Consider the following 26,149-nt stretch of genomic DNA (forward strand, 5'->3'; position numbering starts at 1 on the left):
CAAAAGTCTTGAACCACTCTTCATTCCTTTAATTTCCCAGGAAGCTGGGAACAGGGAAATAGAGTGTATAAGGCATAAGAGGAGTTTGTACAATGAGCTTGAAAGTGAATAATTACTATGACCACTTTTAATCTTCAACACAGCCTAAACTCTCTTGGGCAAGTAGTCTTCAGGAATAGTTCACCAGGCTTCTTGAAGGATATTCAAAGCTCTTCTTTGGTTGTTGGCTGCTGTCAAGAAAGGTGTGATTGAAAGAGAGTACAAGGTCTTAAGATCCAGCATTTTATATTTACAGAGATACAAAATGCTATGACAGAGTTTATCTGTATTTGCTTTTGCTAATAGTAAATCATCTTTATTCTTAATGATATAATCAAAATATACATCTAATTAAGATGATGAATGTCTGTTCTAATGTCTGGATTTTGTGTGTGCAGACAGCTGTAACCTTGATAGATTAGTGTCTGTTTTTGTCTACAGGAATGTGAAAAGAAATGTGTCTCCAGCCCATCATTATACATGATTCTGAATAAGAGAAATGGTATGATAGTACAATTTTATGTATGTTTGTCACACTTAAATGTTTCAGATCAAATCAATTTAAATATTAGACAAAGACAAGGCAAGTAAATGCAGTTTACTTGCCTTAAATGAAAAATCGAACCTACAGGTTTAAAGTTTATATTTAAAATGTGACAAATAATATAAAAAAGAGGAAATCGGGACAGGGAATCATATTTCATATGCGAGTTTGCTGTTAGTTAATCAGGTATAAGTTTAATTGATGTAACAAGTGAGAAAATATAGTAATGATTCTAGTGGCAGGCCGCTCACTGAGAGCTTGTGTGGAGATGCCCTTGGAGGCTCTATGTGTGTGTGAGAGAGGAGGTGGGGAGTGAGTGCAACACTGAGCAGCCACTCATCTAAAAGAATGTCTGACTTGAACACGTCTGATTCAATAAAAGACATTATACTGAGTGTGTTAACAAGGTACTAGTTTTTGCTTATGCTTAAATGATTCATAGGTTAGCATTAAGTATCTTGACAAAAAACATTCTTCTGAAAATATTCAGGTACAAGGACTTGATTGAGGATTGACAATGATGGGGGGCGGGAAACAAAAACAGCCAGTGTCCAGAGAAAGACCTTCAGAAAGCCTGGAGAACTATTGACTGAGACCACTAAATACAATGAAAAAACACTACAAATATATTTTTGAAATGACACATCAGCTAAGAAAGCCGACTTTCTGATGCATAGCTTTGACATTTGTTCCTTTTTTCCTGGAACATTGAAAAGCAGTACTAAAGTCTGTCATTTTCTGCTGTTTGTCTCTAAATCTGCTCTTTGAACAATACAATAAAATAACAAAAATAACATGCTGGTTTAGAAAGTTGATTGTATTCCTTTGCACCTTGTTAGTGTGAAAAAAATGGCAAATAAGCACAACATAAGTACAGCCATGGGCATGATTAATTAGGCAAACAGTTAGTCATGAACCAGAGTTTTGGACAAAGGGAAATTTTGATTGAGACACTAAAAGAACAAGTCAAATTTGATAAATGTAAGGGATCCTTTACAAAAATGTCATACAGCACTCTTACAATAAGTGTTTGTGTTTGTAAAAGAACATCTCATTTTTGGCCAGGATATCAGCGAGTCAATCTGGCAGACAGAAAGGTGCTTACGTGCATGACTGACGTCAAGAGGATGAAGCTTACTCAGGAAAGTCACCTTGCATGGGTTCATGATTTTGCCAGAATTCTCTGATAAACAAATTTACCTAAGACTGTGTTGGATGAACTGCCTTTATTTTTTGTTTTACTTTTTTTGTTGTTGTTGTTTCATAATACTGACCTAAATGTGTGCACCAATACCCATATAACATCGATAAGTTGAAACTGTTAAGATACTACATAACTCAAAAAAATTGCTGGAACACATTGAAAACACATCAGATCCCAGTGGGAAAACAATGCTGGATACCTGTACTGATGTGGACTGGGTAATGTGTTAGGGGGAAAAAGGATGTCACATCTTTTGATGAAAATTAAAGTTAGCAGCCTATACAGTAGGGGTGCAACGATATTCGTATGATATTGAACGTTCGATACAGTGCTTTCGGTTCGGTAGGCATATGTATCGAACAATACAAATTTTTTAATTTATTTTATCAACTTTTCTTCTAAACATGCTGTCTGTGTTGAGAGCTCAGTGGGTCTGCGTTCCACTACTCCGCCTAGGCTGCACTGTCAAGCGCAGATCCACCGAGCGCAGCGCAAGCTAGCAAAACAAAAGCTAAGCTCGTTGCAACATGGCAACTGCCTCAATGCTAGCCGAAATTGAACCTCCCCCACCCTCATTCAGATCTGGCGTTTGGGACAAAAGTAAAACAGTATGTCGGATGTGCCACGCAATGCTCAATTACATTGGTAGGAACTAGTGCGTTAGCTGTTAATGTGTTGACGCTGTCCAGCCCCATGCAAGGGGCAATCCGCTGTAACTCGTTAAAGGAGATTTGCGGCGTTATGGCGTTAATGTCATTTTAACAAGATTAACGCTGACAGCACTAGTGGGAACACAACGAATATGACTGCACATTTATATCATCCTAGTGCAAAGACAAGTGGGAGCAGACAAAAACAACAAGCACGCATGCTACAAACTTTACCCGAGTCATTTAGACAGCCGTTAGCACATGATTCTCCTTTGTTTAATATGCCGCTGAGAATATACCCCAGAAGAAGGGTATAGTATAGCTTTTATTTTGGAAAGAGCCATTTTTCTGTAATAAACTCTCTTTTCCAAAGATGAGTGATTTCTCAATCAGATATTTATTTTAATTATTTTGTTGTTTCAGCAACATTACATTTAAAAACTGTACTTTTGAGTTAAAATATATATTTATAATTTTAATAAATGACAAATTAAAAAGGCATGAACATTTTTTTGTATCGAAAAAATATCTAACCGAACCAGACCGTGAATTTTGTGCATTGTTGCACCCCTACTATACAGGGCTGAAATCAAAGAAATCCTTAAAATCAAATGGAAAAAATGATTAAATTTGATTGGAGCAACTCAAAATGGTAATCAGTAGTTTCTATGGCCCCCACGTGCTTGTATGAATACCTGACATTGTTGGGGCATGCTCCTAATGAGAAGACAGTGTCCTGGGGAATCTCTTCCCAGATGTGGGCCAGGCCATCACTGAGGTCCTGGACAGTCTTGAGTCTCCACAACTTCTCCAGATCCTTTCACATAGTCGCATGTGCTCAGGGTGAACCTGCTTTTAACTAAGAAAAACACAGGGTGCCAGTGGTGGGCCTGCCAATTTTGGTATTCTATGTCAAATGTCAATCAGGCTCAATGGTGCTGGGAAGTGAGCGAAGGGTCTGCTAAATGATGTCAGGCCCTCAGGCCACCCTCAGTCTGTTTCTGATTGTTTGGTCAGAGACATTCACACCAGTGACCTGCTGGAACTCATTTTGTAGCTCTGGTAGTGTTCATCCTTCTTCTACAAAGAAGCAAACACCAGTCCTGCTAATGGGTTCAGGCCCTTCAACAGGGCCTTGTCAGGCTCTCTGCCCATCTCCTGGAATCTCCTCCATGCTCGAGAGACTGTGCTGGGAGACACAGCAAACCTGGTATCCTGGAAGACTTGAACTACCTGTGTAATGTCTGTAGAATCCAGGTATCACCTCACGCTATTAGAGGCTCTGACCCTGGCTAAATGCAAAACTAGTGAGAAAGGTCGTCTCAACGTTGCTTCTCTTCTGCACCTGTTGTTAATTTCATTACCACCCAAGCAGCTGAAACTGATTAACAACCCTCTGCTACTTAACTGACCAGATCAAGATCCCAGAAGTTTAACTGACTTGATGCTATACTCTTAATTAAAAGTGCTCCTTGGAGTTTTTCCAGTAGCGTGTAAACTGCTCAGAATATTACTACATCTTCTAAAATAAAAATTCCACTGTAGCAAAGTTGGTTACTGGTGCAGACAGGCTAGCCATATTTGTGATTACAGATAGCAAATTAAAATCTATATATTTGCCTTATTTTAATGAGCAGTGCAGCATGGACGAACACTGCACCTATAATAAGATGCTATTTAAAAAAAAAACAACATATGCGTCTCTGTGCGAAATGCTCCTTAAGGATTCAATGTTCTTCTCAGCTCATATCTACCCCTACTGCACCTCATTCTGCAGTGAAGTGTGGCTTGTAGCTATGGGAAACCAGCAGAAATGAGATACAGACACAAGTCTGCATATCAGCACTTCGAACAGCACAATGCCTTTAGAAAACTCTCTCCTCAGCCTCCTCGGGACACTGCTGAAAACTCCACTGTGAACTATTCAGCCTGGGAACAGTGAAATAGAAACCTTTCAGCATGTTAGAGCGTATGCACATCCTCAGGAGTTCAGGCCCAGAAAGCTTGTCTTAGCATTGTAAAAACTGACAGCAACCAATCCTCTGAAATGTCATTTCTCAGTTTCACGTTTCTGTGATAATGGAAATCAGAACCAGTAGCTTCCCAGTGGGTGAAACCTCAAATGTTTTCACTGTGAGTGGGTACGTCTGCCAACAGATGTCTGAATACTTGAAACCAACAGCAGTCCTCTGGCTACCCAAAGGGACCAATCATTTTCAGCAGCCTGTCAGCCTATTATGCTGAATATTCCTCCCCGCCTGATAAAAAAAACAAACTGTATGCACCAGACGCAGGTGTAAATCCTAACACATGCTCTGTGAAATGTGTCTTTGATGCTGTAACTGTAACATAAATAAGGATCAAAAGTTGGATGATTTGCTTTTTTTATCCCAGCAGTTTATGTAATCTTTTTTTTTGTTATTTTATAAATGGATAAATGTATTTTATAACCTTGGGAATCCAGCAGCACACCAAGAAAACACTAAACATTAGCTGAAAAAAGATTAATTTAATGTAATTATTGTGCAATTAAACAGGTATAAATGTACTTAAAGTGCCTGTAAACATTAGTACCCTTATAAAGATTTTCTGGTTAACCACATGACTCTGAGATGACAATTAAGCAGTAATTATTCTTTCAGTTGCAAATGTCTCATCTAATTCATTCTGATTTGTCATCTGTACCACGTGTCAGTGTAGTGCAGGGGTCCTCGGTTACAGTTTGCTCTGAGCACCTTGTAGTCTCCACACCCTCCTGATTTCTTTTTCTGTACTGTCCAGCTCCCTGAATACATTAACATCCTTTGTCTGCTCAAAGTGCTGCAACAATCTCTGGAAAACAGTCACTGGGACGCTGAAGTTCAGATGTGGGTAAGTCACTTTAGTGGCCATGTCTCGCGTGTTGCTGGAAACGATCCCTGCAACACAACAAAGAAACATTTTTTTTGTGAATTCAAAGCGCAAATACAGCAGTGCTGACTGAACCACTGATATAAGCACAGCTGACTTTTCCCTGCACAGAGACGTTTTCTGTGGTTATCATGTGCCCCCCTCTGTTCAAAAGGTGCACATGGCTTTCTTCCTCCAGGACCTCCTTACCCAGCAGCTCTCCTGAGCATCTCTGCACCACAGCACCCCCGCTGGTCCCCGCTTGTACTGCACACGTGGTCTGGAGCATGACAGGCTGGCAATTCCAGCTAATGGCTTTGGACAGGACGCCGCAGGTCAGGGACGGACCGCAGCTCCGACCCAGCCCACCGTATCCGACGACAACTACAGATTCACCTGAAGTTAGAAAAGGCCATTACGGTTTTTAAGCGTAAAGAAGCAGGAAATCTCTTCTGGAACTGCTTATAAGAAAATAACAATAATTCTACTGTTTCTGCTGCACAAGACTGAAATCAAACCTGGAATGAAACTCTGACACATCCGTGAGACCACAGCTTCTGGGACAGCGTCTCTGAGCTGCACCAAAGCGAGGTCATAGGGTGAAGATGCCTTAGTGGAAAAAAGGACATCACCCACTGAATCATGGACTCTGAGAAAAGAAAATCGCCAAAAAAGTGAGGATTATTAGTCTTACACATTCTGTGATCACAAAACATACTTCCAAAATGTGGTGAAGTTGCTAAATAAACAGGAAAAGACCATAATCCCATATGGTGTAGATCCATACAGAAAGCTTTGTCTTTGATGCAGCAAGTCCATGTCAGCTTATAGGACTGTCCATACATTCAGAAGTTTATTACTGCCTATAAATTGCACTCATTTTTTCCCAGGCTGGAATAATAGTACCGAATACATCTTTAATGGCGTTAAAAATCAAGAATTTGATGCACAAATTTGAATATATTTTTGATTTTCTCTCATCCAACCAGGTTATTCTGCAGGCAAGCTCCTAGTACTTGTTTATACTTGTTTTTTTTCTACCCAAAACTGTGTTAGGTTTGAAAAGAAGACTAAGATTAGTGGATTAACACATTTTAGTGTTTAATAAGGTTTGAATTAATTTCTGCTTCAATTAGGAGGGGGTTTAAGATAGTAAATGTGCCATCACCTGTCCCTATGGTGGAACTTCAAGCGGACTTTAGACTTCCTGTTGACAACATGCCTGCACGTCACAACCAGTCGAGAGCCAACAACTACCCCTGAACCCCAGAACTGCCCGCTGTCCACAAAGCAAACAGTGGGGTATTTAACAGCTTTTGACTCGTGAGCAGCGGTGGACATCTGGATGTCCGACTCTCCTGGATGAAGCCAAACATTTCTGAGGGGATCCTGGACACTCAGGCAGCTGATGAGATTCCTGAAGACCAACTGGGCAGAGCAGACCAGAGTGAGGCCAATCCACTCATTAGCCTTCCAGCCAAATGGAGACACAATCAGCCCGATGAGATGCACGCTGCCTGCACCTTTCACCACAAACAACCCTCCACCTTCTGTGCCTGGCAGGCAGCGGGCGTCTGTGAGGATGACAGCGTTATCTTCTCCAGCGAGGTTACTGATGATGCCTCTGCTGAGGGTGCTGATGAAAAGATCCAAGCAGAGGGAGCCAAAAGGTGAGCCGCAGGCAACAACAGGGCAGCCTTTCTGGAGAGGCGCACTGCTCTGCCAGGGGATGGTGCCTGAATCCTGGCTGCTGTCTAGCACCACACCTGCCCTGAGTACAGCAAACCAGCTGAGGAAGTGGAAATCTCTGAGCAGCTCCTCATCCTCATCACAATGGAAACGCCACTGGTCGGCCTCCTGGAACACTGCCTGGAAAGCCTGTTTAAACTCCACGCAGTTGACCAGCATCAGCAGCTCGGCTGCAGCCTCCCTCTGCCCTGCTGCTGTTTTGCTTCTGGTGGGTGTGATTGTTGCTCTCTGTGCGCTCTGCTTGGTGTCAGTTGGAAAGCTGACGCGGATTTGAAGTTTGGCACTGAAGCTGTGAGGTGGCAAGAAGTCGTGGTCCCAGTAGAGGGGGTCTCCGTCGATGATAAAACGTGAAAACGGGAGTCCGGTACATATGATGATTCCTGTGCGAGGGTGGACAACAATTCCGCTGCAGCTCACCGGTTTCTTTGCAGAAGACGCCTCTGACACCTTGACAACACAGCAGCGCCTCTCCACGTCCTTTAACTCCATGCTCTAGCAAAGCAAATCAACAAATGTTTTAACGGCGTTTAAAACACTCGAAAAAGCAGCTCATTAAAACTGTGTACATTCCAGGAGTGAGAAGAAACCTTCAGATAAGTCACTGTGACCTTAAGTTTAAACTATTTATCGCAAATATTTCCCACAGTGTCGTCTAACTTCTTCGCCCTGTTCGTAACTTCCTGGTTCTGCTTCGTTCCTGCACCTGATTGGTCTGAAAGCAAACACCTTCTAGCCAATGGTAAACAAGGAAACTAGAGGGAGTTCCTATATCCCGATTAGAAGTTTATTTACGTTTTACGATGTTTTATGTGTGTTTTTATGTATAATATCTTTGCTGATATCAGCATATAGGGTGAAGTTAACTGCTTTCACTATGGAGTTTTATATAAAATAAATAAAAAAGCTTTTTTGCCTGTTTATGACTCTGTGTTCTACTGTGTAATCAATCCAGTCCATTTTGGGTCACTTAAAAATATCCTTTCTATTCTATCACACTTGGAAAAGACAAAGACATTTTTAATCGGGCTGACCTGATTTGTTTTGTTTTTGTTTGTTTTGTGTGTGTTGGGGGGGGGGGGGGGGGGGGGCTTTACCTGGATAAATAAAGGATATAAAAGTGACTCTTCTAAAAACTGACTGCAGCTTCTACGTTGTGACAGGAGTGAATACATTATCCTGCGGAAAATGACTTGATATCGCTCATAGGAGACATGTTGGATTGTTTTTACAAGTTTAAATACCAGCAACCACTTTTTTTAACACTATTACTTAGCAGATAAAATATTTTATTTTAATAGCATTTTATCACATATGGAATACCATATTGTGTTTTTATTCTACCGAATGCTTGCTAATTTCTGTAGAAAAGTAGTACAGTGGTTTGTGGCCCTGGGTTCAAGTCAAAGGTGAGGCATTTTTCTCCTCAGGTACTTTTGCAGCCCAAAAGTTTTCATTTAGGATCATTGGTGATTCTAAGCTGACCGATGTGAATGTGATGGGTCGTCTGTCTGTGTTAGCCCTTAATGCTCTAGAACTGGATTTAATAAAAACAAACAGAACAAAGCTTGGTGAGAGCAGCCATCATCACAGGGCAGAAGATCATCAGAGTATGAGTGTGAGAGACACTGAGACATGCTAAAATCTAGTTGCAGAAAGGCATTATACAATAAAATAATGTGAATAATACATAAATTTAACAAATTCTTCCATTCTTCTTCATAAGGTTCGGATTTTAGATTTTAACTGTATTTTTATAGGTTTTACAGCTGTCCCCACTAATAACGACCTATTTATTACCAAAGTAATAGAAAAACAATTAAATAACAGAAACCTTGAAGTTCCACCACAGGAACCTTCCATAATTATACAGTATTAAGTGTGTAGTTCTTTACACTGACAGAAAGGAGCCTTTCACCGGTCCACCCCACTAAAGCTCAATAAGTATGACATTCCTGTTCAAGGAGGACTAATAAGTGTTGTGAATGTGAATGGATAAATAGATGGATGGATGTTCCTTTGGTGGATGAACCAAAAATGAATTAAAATCTCTTAAACAAGGTTTAAAGAGTTACCAAACATATTTATTTTGCTAAAATATTGCACAACACACCCAACAAGAATATGACATCTTTTTTGTATGAGATATATCAAGCATTAAGAATGCGAATTAACAGACAGGCCAGTTTTTATTGCAAAATATAAATACACTCTTATAAAATATTTTATAATGTTTTAAGATAATTTTATCCAAAAATACTGTATAAGCTTTTTTTTTTTTGCTAAGCACCACCCAAGTACTCTCATAAATCACTGCGTACTGTTAGCAGCAACCAATCACAAAGTACTCAAGTCTTTTTAGTGCAGTCACCTGTCGGTGTGTTTGGCTGGCGTATTTATCTAGTAGAGGCAAAAAGTCAGTCAGTGCACTTGTGGTAACATTAATGTTAGTGGCCGTGTTTGTAAACCTAAATGTAAACCTTAAAATAAACATACTATCACAAGAACTGTCAGCATCCTCCGAGGTAGGCTTGCAAATTGACTTTAACAATTACAGCAACACATTTTTGCAGCACTTTCTAGGGAAAAAAAAGTTGTTTTTGAAAACGATCAATTGAAAGAAAAAAAAATAAAACAGAATAAATAATGTGCATACGTGCCAACAAAAATGTTTCATCCTCAATCAAAGAAGAGCTGCTCTAAGCACACAGTGTTAACTACACTGACCTTCGCTGTAAGCCAACACCAGCAGCCAAAAATACACCCGGGTCTGAAACAAGTTCACAGCCATGGCATGTCCTACACAGCAGAAACAATTCCCTACAGGCTTTAGGTAAAGGTAGAAGAACCACAGCATGGAGCTTTTCTCCACACTCAGTCTGAATAATACAAGCCAATGATTCATAACCTATCTTTGACTTGCAGCGGTACGACTGAGATAAAATACAGGATTCTTCAAACAGATTAATAATGCTGGGCTTTTAAATACAAAACACATTTTGTACTAGCATATTTAATAAAATCTCTCTCTACTGCAGGTAGTTTTGTGTGGAACAAATCTGGTTAAGGCTATTAAAAGAATGTCAATCAATCGATATACTGGGCAAGCCAGCGAAAACCGTCTCCATATCCCTGTCGCTTCAGCACACTGCACATGAACACCTCCATTGGCCTCAAATTCAGCTCCTTCAGCGGCACTTTGCCCTGAAAAGAAACAAAAATACACATCAAAAAGAACAGCTTTAAATCTACAACTCCATCCAGCAACCTAGCCCATGAACACTGAATAAATACACCGCACATCTTAAACTTTAACCGTGCTTTAAGCTCTATTAGAAAAGGTTTTCCCTGACTCATCAGCATGGATCAATATATAAATATAAATAAACCGACGCTTAGGTCTTGAACCAGAAATGATGTCTCAGATTTATACAAAAAATGTAAGTGCAGTAAAATATCATTGTGGGGCAGCAGTTTCCATAAGTCTTTTCTTCTTTAGGTCGATTTGGGCTTGTTGCACAGACAACTAAACAGAATGCACATACACTAACCAGCCACTTTGTTAGGTATCTCTGAACTGCTCAGTAATCCAAATATCTATATATTTATAATGTGATCGCCACTCAATGCATACACTGAGACCGAGCAGGTCATCACCAGATTTTATATTGTTGGCTGGCTGACTGCTGAGTCCACCCATCTGCGATCTGGCTCCTGAAAAGTAAGTGGGTAGCCACTGTGACCACAGTATACCCAGCTTCTCCTGCTGGCCATTAAAAAGAATGCAGATTTGAAGTACTTTGAACAGGTTTCACTTTTCCAGAGGCTATGTTAACCTTTTAAATACAGTTTATGGTTTAGAAATTATGAACACCATATAACTCTAATGCTCCTGCCAGACACCACATCATCATTTAATCCCACATTTCTTGTACAAACCTTTCCAGTTGTATGCCCCTGAAGACCAAGTACTACCCTGAGTGCATCCTCACTGATGGCCTCTGGACGGTCTATCTTATTGCCCAGGATTAGAACGGGGATGTTTGCAATGGTTTCATCTGTTAACATGGCCTACACAAAAGAAGTATCATATCAGACATATCATACAGATCATTCCTATCAGTGGCAGCTATGGGCAGCTGTCTGTGTTGACATCAGTACAATTAACTCACATCCAGTTCAACTTTTGCTTCTGCTAGTCGCATATGGTCAGCACAATCCACCATGTACACGATACCGTTTATGGCTGGGAAGTAGTTCTTCCAGATCCTTCGTGCTGTAAAGACACACATTTTCAGTATTTTTATGCAACACCTCAACAAATACATCAATAATATTTTAAAAAGCTCAAAAATAAGATTGAGAATCACTTTTTTTACTCCCACCTTGCGTATGACCTCCAAGGTCAAATGTCGTAAAAGTCATTCCAGCTATTGTCAGCTCCTCGGATGCTGAGGAAGAGGGGTTTGATTTTAGGATAAGCAATGAAGCAAGACACACATGGCTAATTCCTGATGTGACAAGTGAAAATCTACTTGGGTATAGCGTCGGCATGTGCTGTCCCAGCCTGTCATCCCTGAGCATCTGCAGCAACGTTGTTTTTCCAGCATTGTCTAGTCCAAGAAAAACCATCTTCCCAGTCTTCTTGTACAACCCTGATAGCAGAAAGAAGTCAAATTGATGGGTTTAAAAGAAGTCTTGGGCAGAAGAACTGGGAGCCAGAATAGTCATAGAAATATCTGTAAGACATATTTATATGAGAACTGGTTGGTATATGTTTTATAGAAATAGAGTGAATGCCAAGAACAAAGTGAAAATCTGGATATTTGTTAGTATTCAGGCTGGAATTTACTTTAAACTGTCTAGTTACTACCTCCAAGTTACCATTTTGTAAAACAACAATATCGGTGTCAAGCTGTTTTGTTCTTTTTCTTTTGGTTTGATTCAGGTATTGTTTAGCATTTCGTCCTTGTGTCCTTGACCTGCGAAAACTGGAGGCATAGAAAATTGCATTGTTTTTTTCCCCACACTAAGTTTTTGCTGAGATCTGATATTCTGGAACACAGGACCAGCTTTATATCTTCTCAAGGATATTTGAGGGTGCGTGCGTGGGACCAAACTAGTGTACATGGACTTTAGACTGGACTTGGAGACTTGAGACTTGGTATTTAGCTGCTTCTCTCTGGGTTTGCTGTGGTGGGGGCACAGGAGGACTGGGTCCTTGTTGTTACAGGGTCTTCGTATTATGGTTTCTATTGCCAGCTATATGCAGATACTGGACTCCACTAGGGCTGCCCTTTCTTATCAGGTATGTTAATGATTTTTATGGACTTATTTTTATGGGATATCTAGCCAAGGGGTGGAGGGTGGAGGGTTTGGTGGTCTCAGGATCTCATCTGAACATTGAGCCATGACCTCCACCTTACTTTGAAGTGGTTTGCAGATGAGTGTGAAGCAGCTGGGACGACACTCAGCTCGAGACTTGGCAGAAATTGACTTCCTCTGAAAGGTGTCTCAGAGTAGAGCTGCTACACCGCCATATTGAAAAAAGACCGTTGGAGTGATTCGGAAATTTCACCAGAATGTCTCCCAGGTGCGTCCTAGGTGAGGTGTTCAGGGTATGTTCTATGAGGAAACCCAGGGGCAGACCCAGTCTGGCTTCAGGCCACCTTAGAGTCCTTTCAGGAAAAGCAGGTGGAAGTGGCAAGAGAGAGGGAGGTCTCTACTTAGCCTACCACACCCACAATTCAGACTCAGATAAATGGCAAATATTGGATGATAATGGATGAAAATGTGGATATTTATTTCAATACCTAATAGTTGCAAGACACTGCTGAAGCCCCTGTAGATCCAATCAAATAGAAAAGACATTTCTGATGGCTTCCTGAAAGACAGAAAGCTGAAGTTAATTATGACACATCAAGGACGGTGATGTACATAAGATACCAGTCATAAAGTCTGTAAATGAAAAAAAAAGAACGCATTGTTAATCATTATTCCTGACCCTGCGTGGATTACTCTGCTGGTATGTGTAAGCTCCGTGTAATCACACGAGTTTTAAAGCTTGAAAGGAAAGGAGCTAAGCAAGGCAACAAACAGCCTTCAGTGATTTTTCAGATGCTGGTTTGATCTGAGAGCTGTCTCACTCGCTCACAGTGATCTTCCCCTGACTATTTTTGTGAGGGTTGCGACAAGGACACTTGATCTTGGTAGTCCCCCCCCCCCCCCCCCCCCCCCCCCCCCTGCCTTCGCTCAATGACACACAAACACCTGTCACTGGGTGAACTTAAAGTGAATAGTGTGGCCTGTGGGCTCTGAGAAATTACCCAATTGTTAATGCCTTTATTATACAATGTTTTCACAGGGTCACTTAAATGTCAGCGTGGCACTTAACTGCTTCATCTGTGGATTTAAAGCTGTGGCACTGTAGGCACTGCTCACAAACTTTGGTTTGCCGTTTTAGTGATGAAATGACAAAATCAGCACTCCGAAACAAGTAAACACGGCTAAAAGCAGAAATCACGACTAGCTCACTACTCTTTATAAACGCTCGTTCTAGTGAAATCACTACTACTGTCTAGCTTATCACGTGCAGCTCCGCGGTACCAACGTCAGCTTTAATAAACAACGGTAAATTTAATAAACACGAGCGCGCGGAGGGGTCCACAGTGTCCAGTCCTCGAACTTTATGATGTCGACAAATGGTTTCAACAAGCAGACTTGAATGGAAAAGTTTAAACCCCAACAAAGCCAACTTAATACATCATTTGCGGCGTTACCTTGGTCAGCAGTGTTAGTGAACTGAACTCGTCCGTTGTTGGTTTTTTTTCCTTCTCAAAGCCTCTAACTTTGACAGTTAACCGGAAGTACGTCACCGGGATGGCTACTAACACACCAAGGTAAGAAGTGCGCATGCTGGGTTTTTTGTTTGTTAGTTTTTTAATAACAATAAAAAAAATTAAAAAGTACGCTTCAAACGGTCCTGAAAACATTCATTTAAAATATGTTTTAAGAACTTAGAACTTAATTTGCTTTTTAACACTACTGACTGTAGTTTACTTTTAGTTTGCGGGGGGGGGGGGGGGGGGGGATACTGGTCATGCCACTATCTTTCTACATTTTCGGTGTAACTTTCCGACATACATAGTATCAACGTAATTAAATTTTAATAATTTATTCTATTAAAAAATGAAATTACCCAGACATTATACAGGTTTCCTACTAGGAACAGAAAAATAAAGGAGACACAATCGCCTCTTAGTATAACTTTGGGCTACAAAAACTGGGCCTCGGGATCTAAATTTAATATATAGAACCAGCTTATTATTTTATGTCCTCTGTAATGGACATTTGTTTTTGATCAATATCTTTTTACTTATTTGAGCTAACCTACTAAGTCCCGATGTACTAAATAGAGGGCTTTCCATTGATATCTCATGTGTTTGGGTGGCCTCTTTTAACGCTAAAGAGGAAGGAAATTACAAAAAAGTTCAATGGGAAGATTCATTTTTCCTCGGTTCTCAGAGGATATCTAGTAGTTGAAGCAAAAAATGAAGGCGATGAGGGCTGTGATCACTAGGTGGCAGCATTACAACCATGAGAGTTTATTCTGCTCTGAACTAGTTCTCAAATTTTTTCTTAAAATCACTAATACATTCTTTAAATGAAATAAATTAAAGTAATCAAAGATAAGTCCAGTTCCAAAGTATCAGCAAACGTCATTTCCCTTAAAACTAATATATTGATCCAACTTAGTTACCCTTTTTTTTTTTAAACTCACTGGCTATTTTGTTCGATACATGTACAGTGGCTTGCAAAAGTATTCGGCCCCCTTGGACTTTTCCACATTTTGTCACATTACAGCCACTGAAAGACCAATACAAAGCGGTGTACACGTGAGAAGTGGAACCAAAATTATACGTGATTCCAAACATTTTTCACAAATAAGATAAGAGATAAGATAAGATAAAACTTTATTAATCCCTCAGGTGGGTTCCTCTGGGAAATTTGGTTTCCAAAAAAGCACAGCACCGACAGAAGTTACAGAATATTATATATATATATATATATATATATATATATATATATATATATATACACATACATATATAAATACAAAGACATATATAGATAAAATATACAAAGGGGATAAATAGAATAAATAGGAATAAAAATAAAAATACAAGTGAATTGCACATTTCAAGTATGGAGTCTATTGCATCGTTGACTATTAACAAAAAGTATTGCACAAAAGGTAATTGCACAGTGAAGTGAAGAGGCACTACAGCTTAGTTGTTCCCCCCTCCTTTGTCCTCCTGTTTCCCCTCCCTCTCCCCTTCAGAGAGGAGTTAAACAGTCTGATGGCGTGTGGGACAAAGGAGTTTTTAAGTCTGTTGGTTCTTGTCTTTGGGGAGAAGCAACCTGTCACTGAACAGACTCTTCTGGTTGTTTGTGGCCGGGTGCAGAGGATGCCCAGCATTGTCCATAATGTCCAGCAGTTTCTTTAGTGTTCTTTTCTCTGCCACTGACACCAGAGTGTCCAGCTTCATGCCGACCACAGAGCCAGCCTTCCTGATCAGTTTTTCCAGCCTGGATGAGTCCTTCTTTGCTGTGCTGCTCCCCCAGCACACCACAGCATAGAAAAGTACTCCAGCAACCACCGACTGATAAAACATCCTCAGGAGCTTCCTGCAGATGTTAAAAGACCTCAGCCTCCTGTGGAAGTACAGTCGGCTTTGGGCTTTTTTGTACAGGTGCTCTGTGTTGCATGACCAGTCCAGTTTGTTGTCCACCCACAGCCCGAGGTACTTGTACTTGTTGACCAGCTCCACCTCCTCCCCCTCCCCCTCTATCTGAACCAGCAGTGGACCTGTTCTGGACCTCCCAAAGTCCACAACCAGTTCCTTAGTCTTTGAGGTGTTGAATTGCAGGTGGTTTGTGTGACTCCATGCGACAAGGTTCCTCACCAGACTTCTGTACTCCTCTTCCTGATTATCCCAGATACACCCCATGATGGCTGTGTCGTCTGCAAACTTCTGAATGTGGCATAATTCAGAGTTGTAGCAGAAGTCAGAGGTGTACAGGGTGAAGAGAAGTGGGGACAGCACAGTTCCCTGTGGTGCTCCTGTGCTGCTGACCACAGTGTCAGACATGATGTCCTTCAGCCTGACATACTGTGGCCTGTCGGTGAGGTAGTTGGAGATCCAAGCGACCAGGCAGGGGTCCACCTCCATCCTGTTCAGTTTTTCCTGAAGCAGACAGGGCCGGATGGTATTAAAGGCACTGGAAAAGTCAAGAAACAGGATCCTGACCGTGCCTTTTCCCCCATCCAGGTGTGAGTGGGCTCTATGCAGGAGGTACAGGATGGCATCCTCCACTCCGACACCCGCCTTGTAGGCGAACTGTAGTGGGTCCTGGGCATGTTGTACCTGTGGTCGGAGGAGGTTGAGGAAGAGCCGCTCTAGAGTCTTCATAAGATGTGACGTCAGTGCCACCAGTCGGAAGTCAGCTCATTGGGCCGGTTCCTTTTGGGGACCGGGACGATGCAGGATGTCTTCCATAGGGCGGGCACTCTCCCCAGTCGCAGACTGAGATTGAAGACTCGTTGTAGCGGCTCCCTAAGTTCAGCAACACACGCCCTTAGCATCCTAGGACACACCTTGTCTGGACCTGCTGCCTTTCTGGGGCGAAGCTTCCTCAGTTGTCTCCTGACCTGATCCACTGTGACACTGGGAGATGATTGGAAGGGGGGGGGGGGGGGGGAGATGTCCTGCTGCTGAGAGAGGGATTGGAGGAGGGGGGTGTCATCATAGTGTCAGGAAGGGGAGGAAGCGAGGGAGGTAGGAGAGTGGGGAGAGGGCTCTGTAGTAAAGGTGAGGGTGAGGGTGGGGTGTTGTGGGCTGGTCAAACCTGTTGAAGAAGTTGTTGAGTTCGTTTGCCTTCTCCACAGTCCCCCCCACTGTGCTTTTCTTGGTGTTGTGGCCTGTGATGGTTTTTACACCATTCCAGACCTCCCTCATATTGTTCCTCTCCAACTTCTGGGCGATCGTGGCTCAAGAGTTGGGAGTTCGCCTTGTAATCGGAAGGTTGCCGGTTCGAGCCTCGGCTTGGACAGTCTCGGTCGTTGTGTCCTTGGGCAAGACACTTTACCCGTTGCCTACTGGTGGTGGTCAGAGGGCCCGGTGGCGCCAGTGTCCGGCAGCCTCGCCTCTGCGCCCCAGGGTGGCTGTGGCTACAATGTAGCTTGTGTGAATGTGTGTGTGAATGGGTGGATGACTGGATATGTAAAGCGCTTTGGGGTCCTTAGGGACTAGTAAAGTGCTATATAAATACAGGCCATTTACCATTCTGCTCCACCTTCCTCATGTAGGTGTCCTTTGCTTCCCTCAGGCAGCGTTTCACCTCCCGCTGTGCCGCTTTCATCTCCTCCTTCACTTTGCTCCTGAAAGCCTTCTTCTTCATGGTGAGGACAGCTTTGACTTCCTGTGTTACCCACGGTTTGTTATTAGGGTAACACTGTACCATCTTAGCAGGGGCGACTGTGTCCACACAAAAGTTGAGGTAGCCTGTAAGACAGTGTGTCGCCCCCTCTATGTCCTCACCATGTGGGCTCAGAAGCACGTTCCAGTCTGTGGTGTCATAACAGTCTCTCAGAGCATCCTCCTTTTCTGGGGTCCATCTCCTGATGGAGCGTGTTGTGACAGGCTTCCTTTGGACGAGGGGTGTGTATTGTGGCTGTAGGTAAACCAGGTTGTGGTCTGACTTCCCTAGTGGGGGGAGGGGGTGGCTATATGCATCTCTCACATTAGCATACAGTAGGTCAATTGTCCTAAATAACTGAAAAGTGGGGTGTGCATAATTATTCAGCCCCCTGAGTAAATACTTTGTAGAACCACCTTTTGCTACAATTACAGTTGCCAGTCTTTTAGGGTACACTTCTACCACCTTTGCACATCTGGAGACTGAAATCCTTGCCCATTCTTCTTTGCAAAACAGCTCCAGCTCAGTCAGATTAGATGGACAGCGTTTGTGAACAGCAGGTTTCAGATCTTGCCACAGATTCTCGATTGGATTTTGACTGGGGCCATTCTAACACATGGATATGTTTTGTTTTAAACCATCCCATTGTTGCCCTGGCTTTATGTTTAGGGTCGTTGTCCTGCTGGAAGGTGAACCTCCGCCCCAGTCTCAAGTCTTTTGCAGACTCCAAGAGGTTTTCTTCCAAGATTGCCCTGTATTTGGCTCCATCCATCTTCCCATCAACTCTGACCAGCTTCCCTGTCCCTGCTGAAGAGAAACACCCCCAGAACATGATGCTGCCACCACCATATTTGACAGTGGGGATGGTGTGTTCAGAGTGATGTGCAGTGTTAGTAGTCTGCCACACATAGTGTTTTGCATTTTGGCCAAAAGTTCCATTTTGGTCTCATCTGATCAGAGCACCTTCTTCCACATGTTTGCTGTCCCCCACGTGGCTTGTGGCAAACTGCAAACAGGACTTCTTATGGTTTCCTGTTAACAATGGCTTTCTTCTTGCCACTCTTCCATAAAGGCCAACTTTGTGCAGTGCATGACTAATAGTTGTCCTATGGACAGATTCCCCCCACCTGAGCTGTAGATGTCTGCAGCTCGTCCAGAGTCACCATGGGCTTCTTGGCTGCATTTCTGATCAGTGCTCTCCTTGTTCGGCCTGTGAGTTTAGGTGGACGGCCTTGTCTTGGTAGGTTTACAGTTGTGCCATACTCCTTCCATTTCTGAATAATCACTTGAACAGTGCTCCGTGGGATATTCAAGGCTTGGGAAATCTTTTTGTAGCCTAAGCCTGCTTTAAATTTCTCAATAACTTTATCCCTGACCTGTCTGGTGTGTTCGTTGGACTTCATGGTGTTGTTGCTCCCAATATTCTCTTAGACAACCTCTGAGGCCGTCACAGAGCAGCTGTATTTGTACTTACATTAGATTACACACAGGTGCACTCTACTTAGTCATTAGCACTCATCAGGCAATGTCTATGGGCAACTGACTGCACTGAGAGCAAAGGGGGCTGAATAATTACACACATTCCACTTTGCAGTTATTTATTTGTAAAAAATGTTTGGAATTATGTATGATTTTTGTTCCACTTCTCACGTGCACAGCACTTTGTGTTGGTCTTTCACGTGGAATTTCAACAAAATTGATTCATGTTTGTGGCTGCAATGTGACAAAATGTGGGAAAGTTCAAGGGGGCCGAAGACTTTTGCAAGCCACTTTATGTTTGGGCTTTTACTTTGCTTTCTACCTCAATTTCTGCTGCAACATTTGGATTTTAGGGTCACAATTTGGCATAAATATGAAAGCATGGATCTGTTCTCCCTGGTGTCAAAGCATCAGGCTTTTGGCTGTGATGTAAAAAAGGGTGCAGCTATTTCATGCCAATTGAGCATCATTGAAACACCACAACCTACCTGAATATTGTAGCTGACCACATCCATCCTTTGACGACCACGGTGTACCCTGTTGGAAGCTGCCATCTTCTGATGCTTCCAACGGGATAACCCACCACATCAAAGTTCAAATAATCTTAAACACGAAAATGAGTTAACTCCACGATCAACTGATTTCAATCCAATAGAACACCTATGTGATGTGGTGGCGTGCCCAGTTATTGCATATAAACATAAATAACAATAAAGCCCATGTTCTAAACCAGTCGTTCTCAATCTTTTCTGTTACATCGCTTGAGAAGCCAGATCCCAATTTATAAAAAATAAAAAAAATTTTTTTTAAAAAAGCAGTAAAAATAAATGAAAATTTAAAAAAAAACTGATCGTGTCAGCTCCATCTTTCCATGATCATCAGGTGACTATAACACCTTACAGTTTGAGAACCACTGGTCTAAACTAAACTCACACATTCATGATAAGTTAACCAGAGAAGCTTTATTAAAGCAGTTCAGTCTCAGACAGGACACACGCATCTACTAGGCACAGTACCTGCACTTTGTTCATTACAGCACATCTCCAAAGAGATTTTTTAAATAAGCGAAAAATCATTGGTCATGACATAAGTGCTCTCTTTCTCTACAGTATCATTACTATTGATCAATAGTATCGCCATTCTTCTCCATCTACAAGGAGATAGGTAAACCCAGACCCCACCACCCATCATCCCATTGGTTCCTAATCCAAGTCTGTCTTCAAGTATTCCTGTGAGAGATGAGCTTTCCTCCTGGTCCACTTGAAGAAGGTCCTCTTTTACTTCTTCTCATAGTAGAACCATTTATCAACTGCGAATGAAAACAACCGTGTAAATCTCACTAACATCTCACTAAATCTCACACTCAACTCAGAATCACAACAATTATATGAAATGTTACCTGACGAGGGGACAGGCTCTTCTTTTCCACACGGGCATGTCTTTAGAAAGAAAAAAAATAGAAAGAAAGAAAGAAACATCCATCAAAGATGCCCAAAGTTGAAATTTCTGATGTTATATTGCAAAATCTGGCAGGGATAGAAGTCTTACCTCACCAACAGCAGCAGTGGCCTCATCTGCAGAGCAGCAGAAAGGGCTGTCGCCAGCTGAGACACATGTGTTTTTGCTGTTTTGTTTGATAATATAGAGATTTATAGTAAGTATGACTACTTATATTCAAGAAATTAATGGCTGCAAGTTTGCATGTGTTCTAAAAGCAGCTGATAAAAGTCACAGTTTACCAGTTCAGTTCACCAGCGCTAGCCTTTTGGGAAATGAGGGCTTTCCAGAAGTTGTGAGTGTTCTTGATTACTTCAATGGCAAAGTCCTGAAACATAAAACAGCAACTACATATGAGTGTAGGACTTTTAATAGTAATTATAAAGTAATAAAAGCTTTTATAACTGAATATGCAGGAACTAATTTGATAGTTCCTTGAACTGTTGTATAACTGAAGGCTGAGTTTGGCAAAGAAGGAAATGCTGACAAAGTGTTTAAAAAAATGACTGGTTGGCTAAATGAGATGTTAGGTGGAGACCTTGTCTTTGAACTCCTCATTGAAAGCAAACTGGTTTTCTGGTTTCCCATCTGGTACTTTGTACCTCCTGAACCAGTCGACTGTGGCCTCCAGGTAGCCAGGTTTCAGGCGCCGGACATCACTGATGTCTAATGATGGACAACATCATCATCATAAGTTCATGACGCTAATGCAGAAAAACTAAAACTGAGAAATCTGAGGCACTTACTGTTAAACTCGCTGGCCTCGGGGTCATCAACATTGATTGCAATCACTTTCCAATCTGTTTCACCCTCGTCGATCATGGCCAGGATGCCGAGGACTTTCACTTTGATTACTTCACCACGGGAGCACACCTACACAGGACATTCCAGCTCATGGTTAATTTTCAGTAACAAAGAAGAAATCACATAATTGGCAGTATTATCCATTTATGAGATAAGACACAATCACAAAATCATCAGCGTGCACTGCACCTTACTGCCGATCTCACAGACATCTATGGGATCATTGTCACCGCAGCAGCCAGTGTCTCCATCTTTATGTGACGGATCTTCCCACGTCTAAGACACAAAAGCAGGAAGTTAAATCACTCACTGTTCAAGCAATCTACTAATGTGGATACTTCAGCTCTTTTGAACAAAATACCAACCTGAGGAATGGCTCCGTAGTTCCATATGTAGCCTTTATGTGGGAAAACATTGGCAACGTAGCGCAGCTTGCCCTTCTTAACGTCCTGCTTTATTGGATTCAAGAGGTCTTTTGTAGCAATCTGAAAGAAATTAGTTTTTAATGCAGTTAATATTAAGTTCATTCCTGGCAAATGGCATGCACTTGTAACTTAATGTTACATGCACATGTAACATTAACAGCTAGAAACAATAATTCTTCATACAGCTATCAAAATTGGGAAACAATACATTAGCCACAGTAAATACACTGTGGAATAAGCTCAAACCAAATCTTCCAAGATCTGACGCAGAATTCAGAGAGTTGATCACAGTGCAAAAAGTAACTAATGATGACAAAACTCAGGGAAAATTTAATCTTAAATGCTAAGACAAGATTCTGGTAAAGATGTTTGCAACCAGAGTTCCTGTGGTGAAAATCTGGAGTAATGAGGGTGACTTTCAAGAGGCTTAGGAGATTCTTCAGCAGGGAACAGAAGAAAGCAGCTGGCAAATAAAGATGTAGGGGAAATATTCTGTAAATGCTGAATGACAGCAAGTTAATGAAATGCTACAGATTAACTGGTGCACAGATAATGTCCGCGGTGGAGCTCATTAGAGATGCGCTCACATCTCTAGCCCAAGGGAAAAACGCTTTAACAGCAAAAATTACAGCGATCGTAACGCTCAAACATTTGGCAAGTGGAAGAATATAACAGTGCAGCAACAATGACTTCACACTGTCACAGTGGAGTGAGCGCACAAACATTTACAGCACTGTCACAGTCTCATACTATGAAGCAGCTCATTACTGTATTGAAATGACTAGCACAGGAAATTAACACGTAAACTACAAGTGATGCAGTGAAAAAAAACTCTTTCCTGATTTTTTTTTCTCCTTTTGCATATTTGTCACATCGCCATTTTTCAGATCATCAAATAAATGTGATTATTAGACAAAGCTGAGATAAGCTGAGTAATTACAAAATGCAGTTTTTGAATGATTTCATCTATTAAGGGAACAAAGCTATCCGAACCTACATGGCCCTGTGAGAAAAAGTAATCACCACCTAAACCTCATAACTGATAGTGCCACCATTGGTAACAAGAACTGCAATCAAATGATTGTGATAACTGGTAATGAGCCCTAAATATCGCTATGGAGAAATCTTCAGTCTCGAGACTTGAGTGACAAAACATTTCTCCCACTGAAAACGATGAACGAAGTCAACTTTTTGGGATACTTGGTGGTGTGTTTGACTGATGGAGGCATTCTTCTTCGGGATTGTCTGTTTGAGAGCTGAAATCACAGTTCCATCAATTACAGCAAGTTATCCAGGCACGTTTTTTTGTGCTTTTCTCCTTGAACTCTGCCATAGATGCCATTTTTACCTCATCTCTCTTTTTTTTTGTATTGTTGAACCAATTCATGGTTCAACAAGAACAGGAGTCTACTAATGGAAAAATTATATCGGATGTACTATTACCTGCACTATTCTCCTATTGGTTCCAACAGGTATTGCACAGACTTTGTACTAGATTAAAAAGCATGTAATATCTTATCTGCATTCTCACGCACACCGATGTTAGGGCTGCACTCAGTAAGTGAAAACACTTCAAAAGTATATATATTTTTTGTTTGTTTTCCTTCTTGCGTCAATCAACTGCACCTTCAGAAAGAATGCATTTTGCGCAGCACCAGTCTTACCTCCATTTTTGCATTTGTCCATCTTGGCACTTCAACAACCATGTGAAAGATGTTCTGAAAAACAGAGAGAAAGAAATCTATTGAACTGTCTTTAAGTTATTTTAAGTTTGTTTTTTTCATTCATACTTAAGCGAGACAATTCTAAACTTTTTATCATGCATTCAAGCTCATGCTCAGGTATTGCTTCAATTAACTGCTGCTGGCAGATAAGATAAATAATCTACAGCAATCACAAAAGGTATTGACACAGCACTGAGAACATGGAGTAAAGGCCACTGCCTTGCAAATCGATTATTGGCTCACTACTACAGAAAAAAAAGCAGCTGAACATCACTGCCTGTGCTGCAGGGGAAATTTATCTTGAGGGCTGATCTTATAAATGCACACATATTTACACACGTAACAGGGTAAAGGTGGCTTACCTGGCCTTCGTCAGCATACATAGGTATGTCATGAAATGGTGAGATGTACTTCCCTTCAGCATTTTCTGCAACAAAGATTAAAAATTGTATGAATACGGCAGGCAAATACAAACTGCTCAATGACAGCATTCAGCTGAATGAAGTCATTCATATCGTGCTCGGAGGCCCCTGCTTGCAAAGGCTGGACTGTGCTGTGCATAGTTAACCGGAGCTTATTTTTGCCCTTACTTCTTTACTGCAGCTGGTATGAACGTGCTTTAATGAAAGACCTGCAGTAATCTAGCCATAAAAACGGTAAACTGTGAGACAACAACAACACTAGATTATAATGTGATGATAGTCAAAGCCCTTGCTGAAATTACTAAATACACTTTGACCCACAATAAATAAGAACGGGGGTTGTAATAAATCAATGAGGGCGTAGTCCCACCATCTCCAAGGATTTATGATGTCTGCAGGTAATTTAGCATCGTGCGAAAGTTAGCCAAAAACAACTTCCTTCTCCCATGTACAAACAGGTAGGTCGCCGATCAGGTATAGCAACTTCATGTCAGATCCATAATTATTTCACAGGGCAAAAGCTAAAGGACCGGTTAGGCCAGGTTATTGGACTCGAGAGGAGATTTACTATCAGTTTTAAAACATTCTATTAATTCCTACTGCAAGGATATATGTAAATACACACACTTCACTGATATGACTGAAGGGAACATGCAAAACAAATGATAAGTGACACGTGGGAGGTTGCGGCTAGCCGGTGGCGTTTGAAGAAAGTCCTAAAAGTAGAGAATAAAGACGAAACGTTATTATTTATGCTTATTTCCTACTTACTGAAAAACAAGCGGTAGCTCAGGGAGTTCGGGTTTCCCCTCTCTTCTACCGAGAAGCTCATGTTGTCGTTTGGCTTTCTGTTTCACGCTGGATTTGGGTGAAGGATGGCGTCGGAAGAGTCTGCGCAGGGCTTTCGCGCTGTGTGGTCAGTCACCGAGGGCACCGCGCATGCGTACTTAGCCAATGATGCCTTCATAGGCGATTGGAAATATTAGCTTCAACAGAAAAAAAAACATTCCCCCATTGAACTTCATTACTAGTAATAACCACCAAGCTAGAACTTTATTTGTGAACATCAGTGCTAATAATATTATCCATTATCCACGATACATGTATACTAAAGGTTGAGAGTTTATACAAAAAATAAGAGGAAAAAAACATATATGAGACATTATGATTCACAAATTGACATAATATATTCAAATTGTGCAAAAAATAAAGATAAGAAAATGGGGTTCATCTCAAATTCATTTAAAATATTTAAACAGTCCTGCTAACTTAAGGGTTTTCTTCTCATTTGCAAGCTTTAGTTACTTACTTAAGAGTTTAAATGATGTCAGCTGTCTGTTTTCGTGGTTTAAAAAAATGTTCCCTGACAGAACAGTCCTGATAACAGGGTGTAAATCTGGATTCTCAATATATGTATTCCAAATTCCACTTAAATGTGGAATTAATGTGAAATGTGAAAAAAGGCCCATCAACAAACTCAAACAAAGCAGGAACAGCACAGGTTGAACAAATATAACAATATGCAAATATATGCACAAAAAATTGAAGTCGCAACAGGAGTGCAAGTGATAGCCTCAAATCCAGTAAGCAGACAGCAGGGGATCCCTCACCATGCATAAATTTACAAACAGGTCAACCTTGAACAAAAACACCTGCGCAGTGTCTGAAGGCACCCTGCTTCCTCTCTGCTGTCAGGAGATGGAAAAAATGTCTTTAGCTGATTGCCTCCTGCAGGAAGAACTGATGACCTCAGGCTCTAATGATCATATATCTCCTACTTTCACTTCATGCCTCCTCTCTGATAAACCTGCTGGAAGGGGGAAACAGAGAATCCATGTAATGCCATCTACAGGTGACAAACTGGAACAAGATGGCCTCGCCCTGCAGACCCGTGCAAGAAGCATTTTGCCAGTACACTGATTTTGGTCTGGCTCGTCAGATTCATAGTTGGTGAATTTATAGTTTGTTGTCTGTCTGGTCTAGTTTACAGACATCCAGTCTCTGTTGACAAAAATTATAACACAATATAACACAAAATTACACACTCTCAAACATGGAAACTCTTGGCATCTCACACACACACACATAGAGAATCATCTTTTCTTTTGAAAAAGAATCATACAAGAATGTGCATAGTTAAGCAAAAGGATTGAGCATGGAGCTCTAAACTGCATGAATAACTACAAACTACTCTTAGGTCCTTCCACTATTTTTTGTCAGTTGTCAATCATGCTTCAGCTTCCTGCT

General features: G+C 41.4%; 3 protein-coding genes across 3 annotated transcripts; all 3 read right to left on the reverse strand.

Moving 5' to 3' along the window:
• Nucleotides 1-91: 91 nt before the first annotated feature.
• tysnd1 (trypsin like peroxisomal matrix peptidase 1) lies at nt 92-7,796 on the reverse strand. Its single transcript, XM_085182368.1, has 4 exons — nt 6,495-7,796; nt 5,845-5,975; nt 5,537-5,722; nt 92-5,355 (listed from the first exon to the last, which is right to left on the reverse strand). The coding sequence occupies exons 1-4, from the start codon at nt 7,562-7,564 to the stop codon at nt 5,153-5,155; spliced, it is 1,590 nt and encodes a 529-aa protein (XP_085038494.1). The 5' UTR covers nt 7,565-7,796; the 3' UTR covers nt 92-5,152.
• Nucleotides 7,797-9,134: 1,338 nt separating this feature from the next.
• sar1ab (secretion associated, Ras related GTPase 1Ab) lies at nt 9,135-13,964 on the reverse strand. The gene is made up of 7 exons (XM_085182372.1): nt 13,852-13,964; nt 12,886-12,956; nt 11,608-11,727; nt 11,458-11,523; nt 11,245-11,348; nt 11,012-11,143; nt 9,135-10,276 (listed from the first exon to the last, which is right to left on the reverse strand). Exons 2-7 carry the CDS (start codon nt 12,941-12,943, stop codon nt 10,160-10,162), a joined length of 597 nt encoding a protein of 198 aa, XP_085038498.1. The 5' UTR covers nt 12,944-12,956; nt 13,852-13,964; the 3' UTR covers nt 9,135-10,159.
• Nucleotides 13,965-19,977: 6,013 nt separating this feature from the next.
• On the reverse strand, nt 19,978-24,839 carry ppa1b (inorganic pyrophosphatase 1b). The gene is made up of 11 exons (XM_085182370.1): nt 24,674-24,839; nt 23,843-23,907; nt 23,421-23,474; nt 21,697-21,816; nt 21,521-21,607; nt 21,274-21,400; nt 21,066-21,193; nt 20,770-20,855; nt 20,579-20,654; nt 20,430-20,469; nt 19,978-20,339 (listed from the first exon to the last, which is right to left on the reverse strand). Exons 1-11 carry the CDS (start codon nt 24,732-24,734, stop codon nt 20,308-20,310), a joined length of 876 nt encoding a protein of 291 aa, XP_085038496.1. The 5' UTR covers nt 24,735-24,839; the 3' UTR covers nt 19,978-20,307.
• Between the last annotated feature and the right edge of the window lie 1,310 nt (nt 24,840-26,149).

The sequence above is a fragment of the Neolamprologus multifasciatus genome, chromosome 13 (genome assembly GCF_963576455.1).
Source record: "Neolamprologus multifasciatus chromosome 13, fNeoMul1.2, whole genome shotgun sequence".
NCBI lineage: Eukaryota > Metazoa > Chordata > Actinopteri > Cichliformes > Cichlidae > Neolamprologus > Neolamprologus multifasciatus.

Bases quoted from the DNA above. Each gene is read 5' to 3' on its own strand.
- tysnd1 (XM_085182368.1), bottom strand. From the start codon at position 7,564: ATGGAGTTAAAGGACGTGGAGAGGCGCTGCTGTGTTGTCAAGGTGTCA. The intron at 5,976-6,494 runs GTGATGGCACAT...TTCTTTTCTCAG, and splicing joins AAGTTCCACCATAGGGACAG to AGTCCATGATTCAGTGGGTG. The intron at 5,723-5,844 runs GTTTGATTTCAG...TTCTAACTTCAG, and splicing joins GTGTCAGAGTTTCATTCCAG to GTGAATCTGTAGTTGTCGTC.
- sar1ab (XM_085182372.1), bottom strand. From the start codon at position 12,943: ATGTCTTTTCTATTTGATTGGATCTACAGGGGCTTCAGCAGTGTCTTG. The intron at 11,349-11,457 runs GTGGGAGTAAAA...GTGTCTTTACAG, and splicing joins CCTTGGAGGTCATACGCAAG to CACGAAGGATCTGGAAGAAC. The intron at 11,144-11,244 runs GTGAGTTAATTG...TCTTTTGTGTAG, and splicing joins AAGCAAAAGTTGAACTGGAT to GCCATGTTAACAGATGAAAC.
- ppa1b (XM_085182370.1), bottom strand. From the start codon at position 24,734: ATGAGCTTCTCGGTAGAAGAGAGGGGAAACCCGAACTCCCTGAGCTAC. The intron at 23,908-24,673 runs GTAAGTAGGAAA...TCTTTGTTGCAG, and splicing joins GAGCTACCGCTTGTTTTTCA to AAAATGCTGAAGGGAAGTAC. The intron at 21,817-23,420 runs GTAAGACTGGTG...AATTTCTTTCAG, and splicing joins GGACAAATGCAAAAATGGAG to ATTGCTACAAAAGACCTCTT.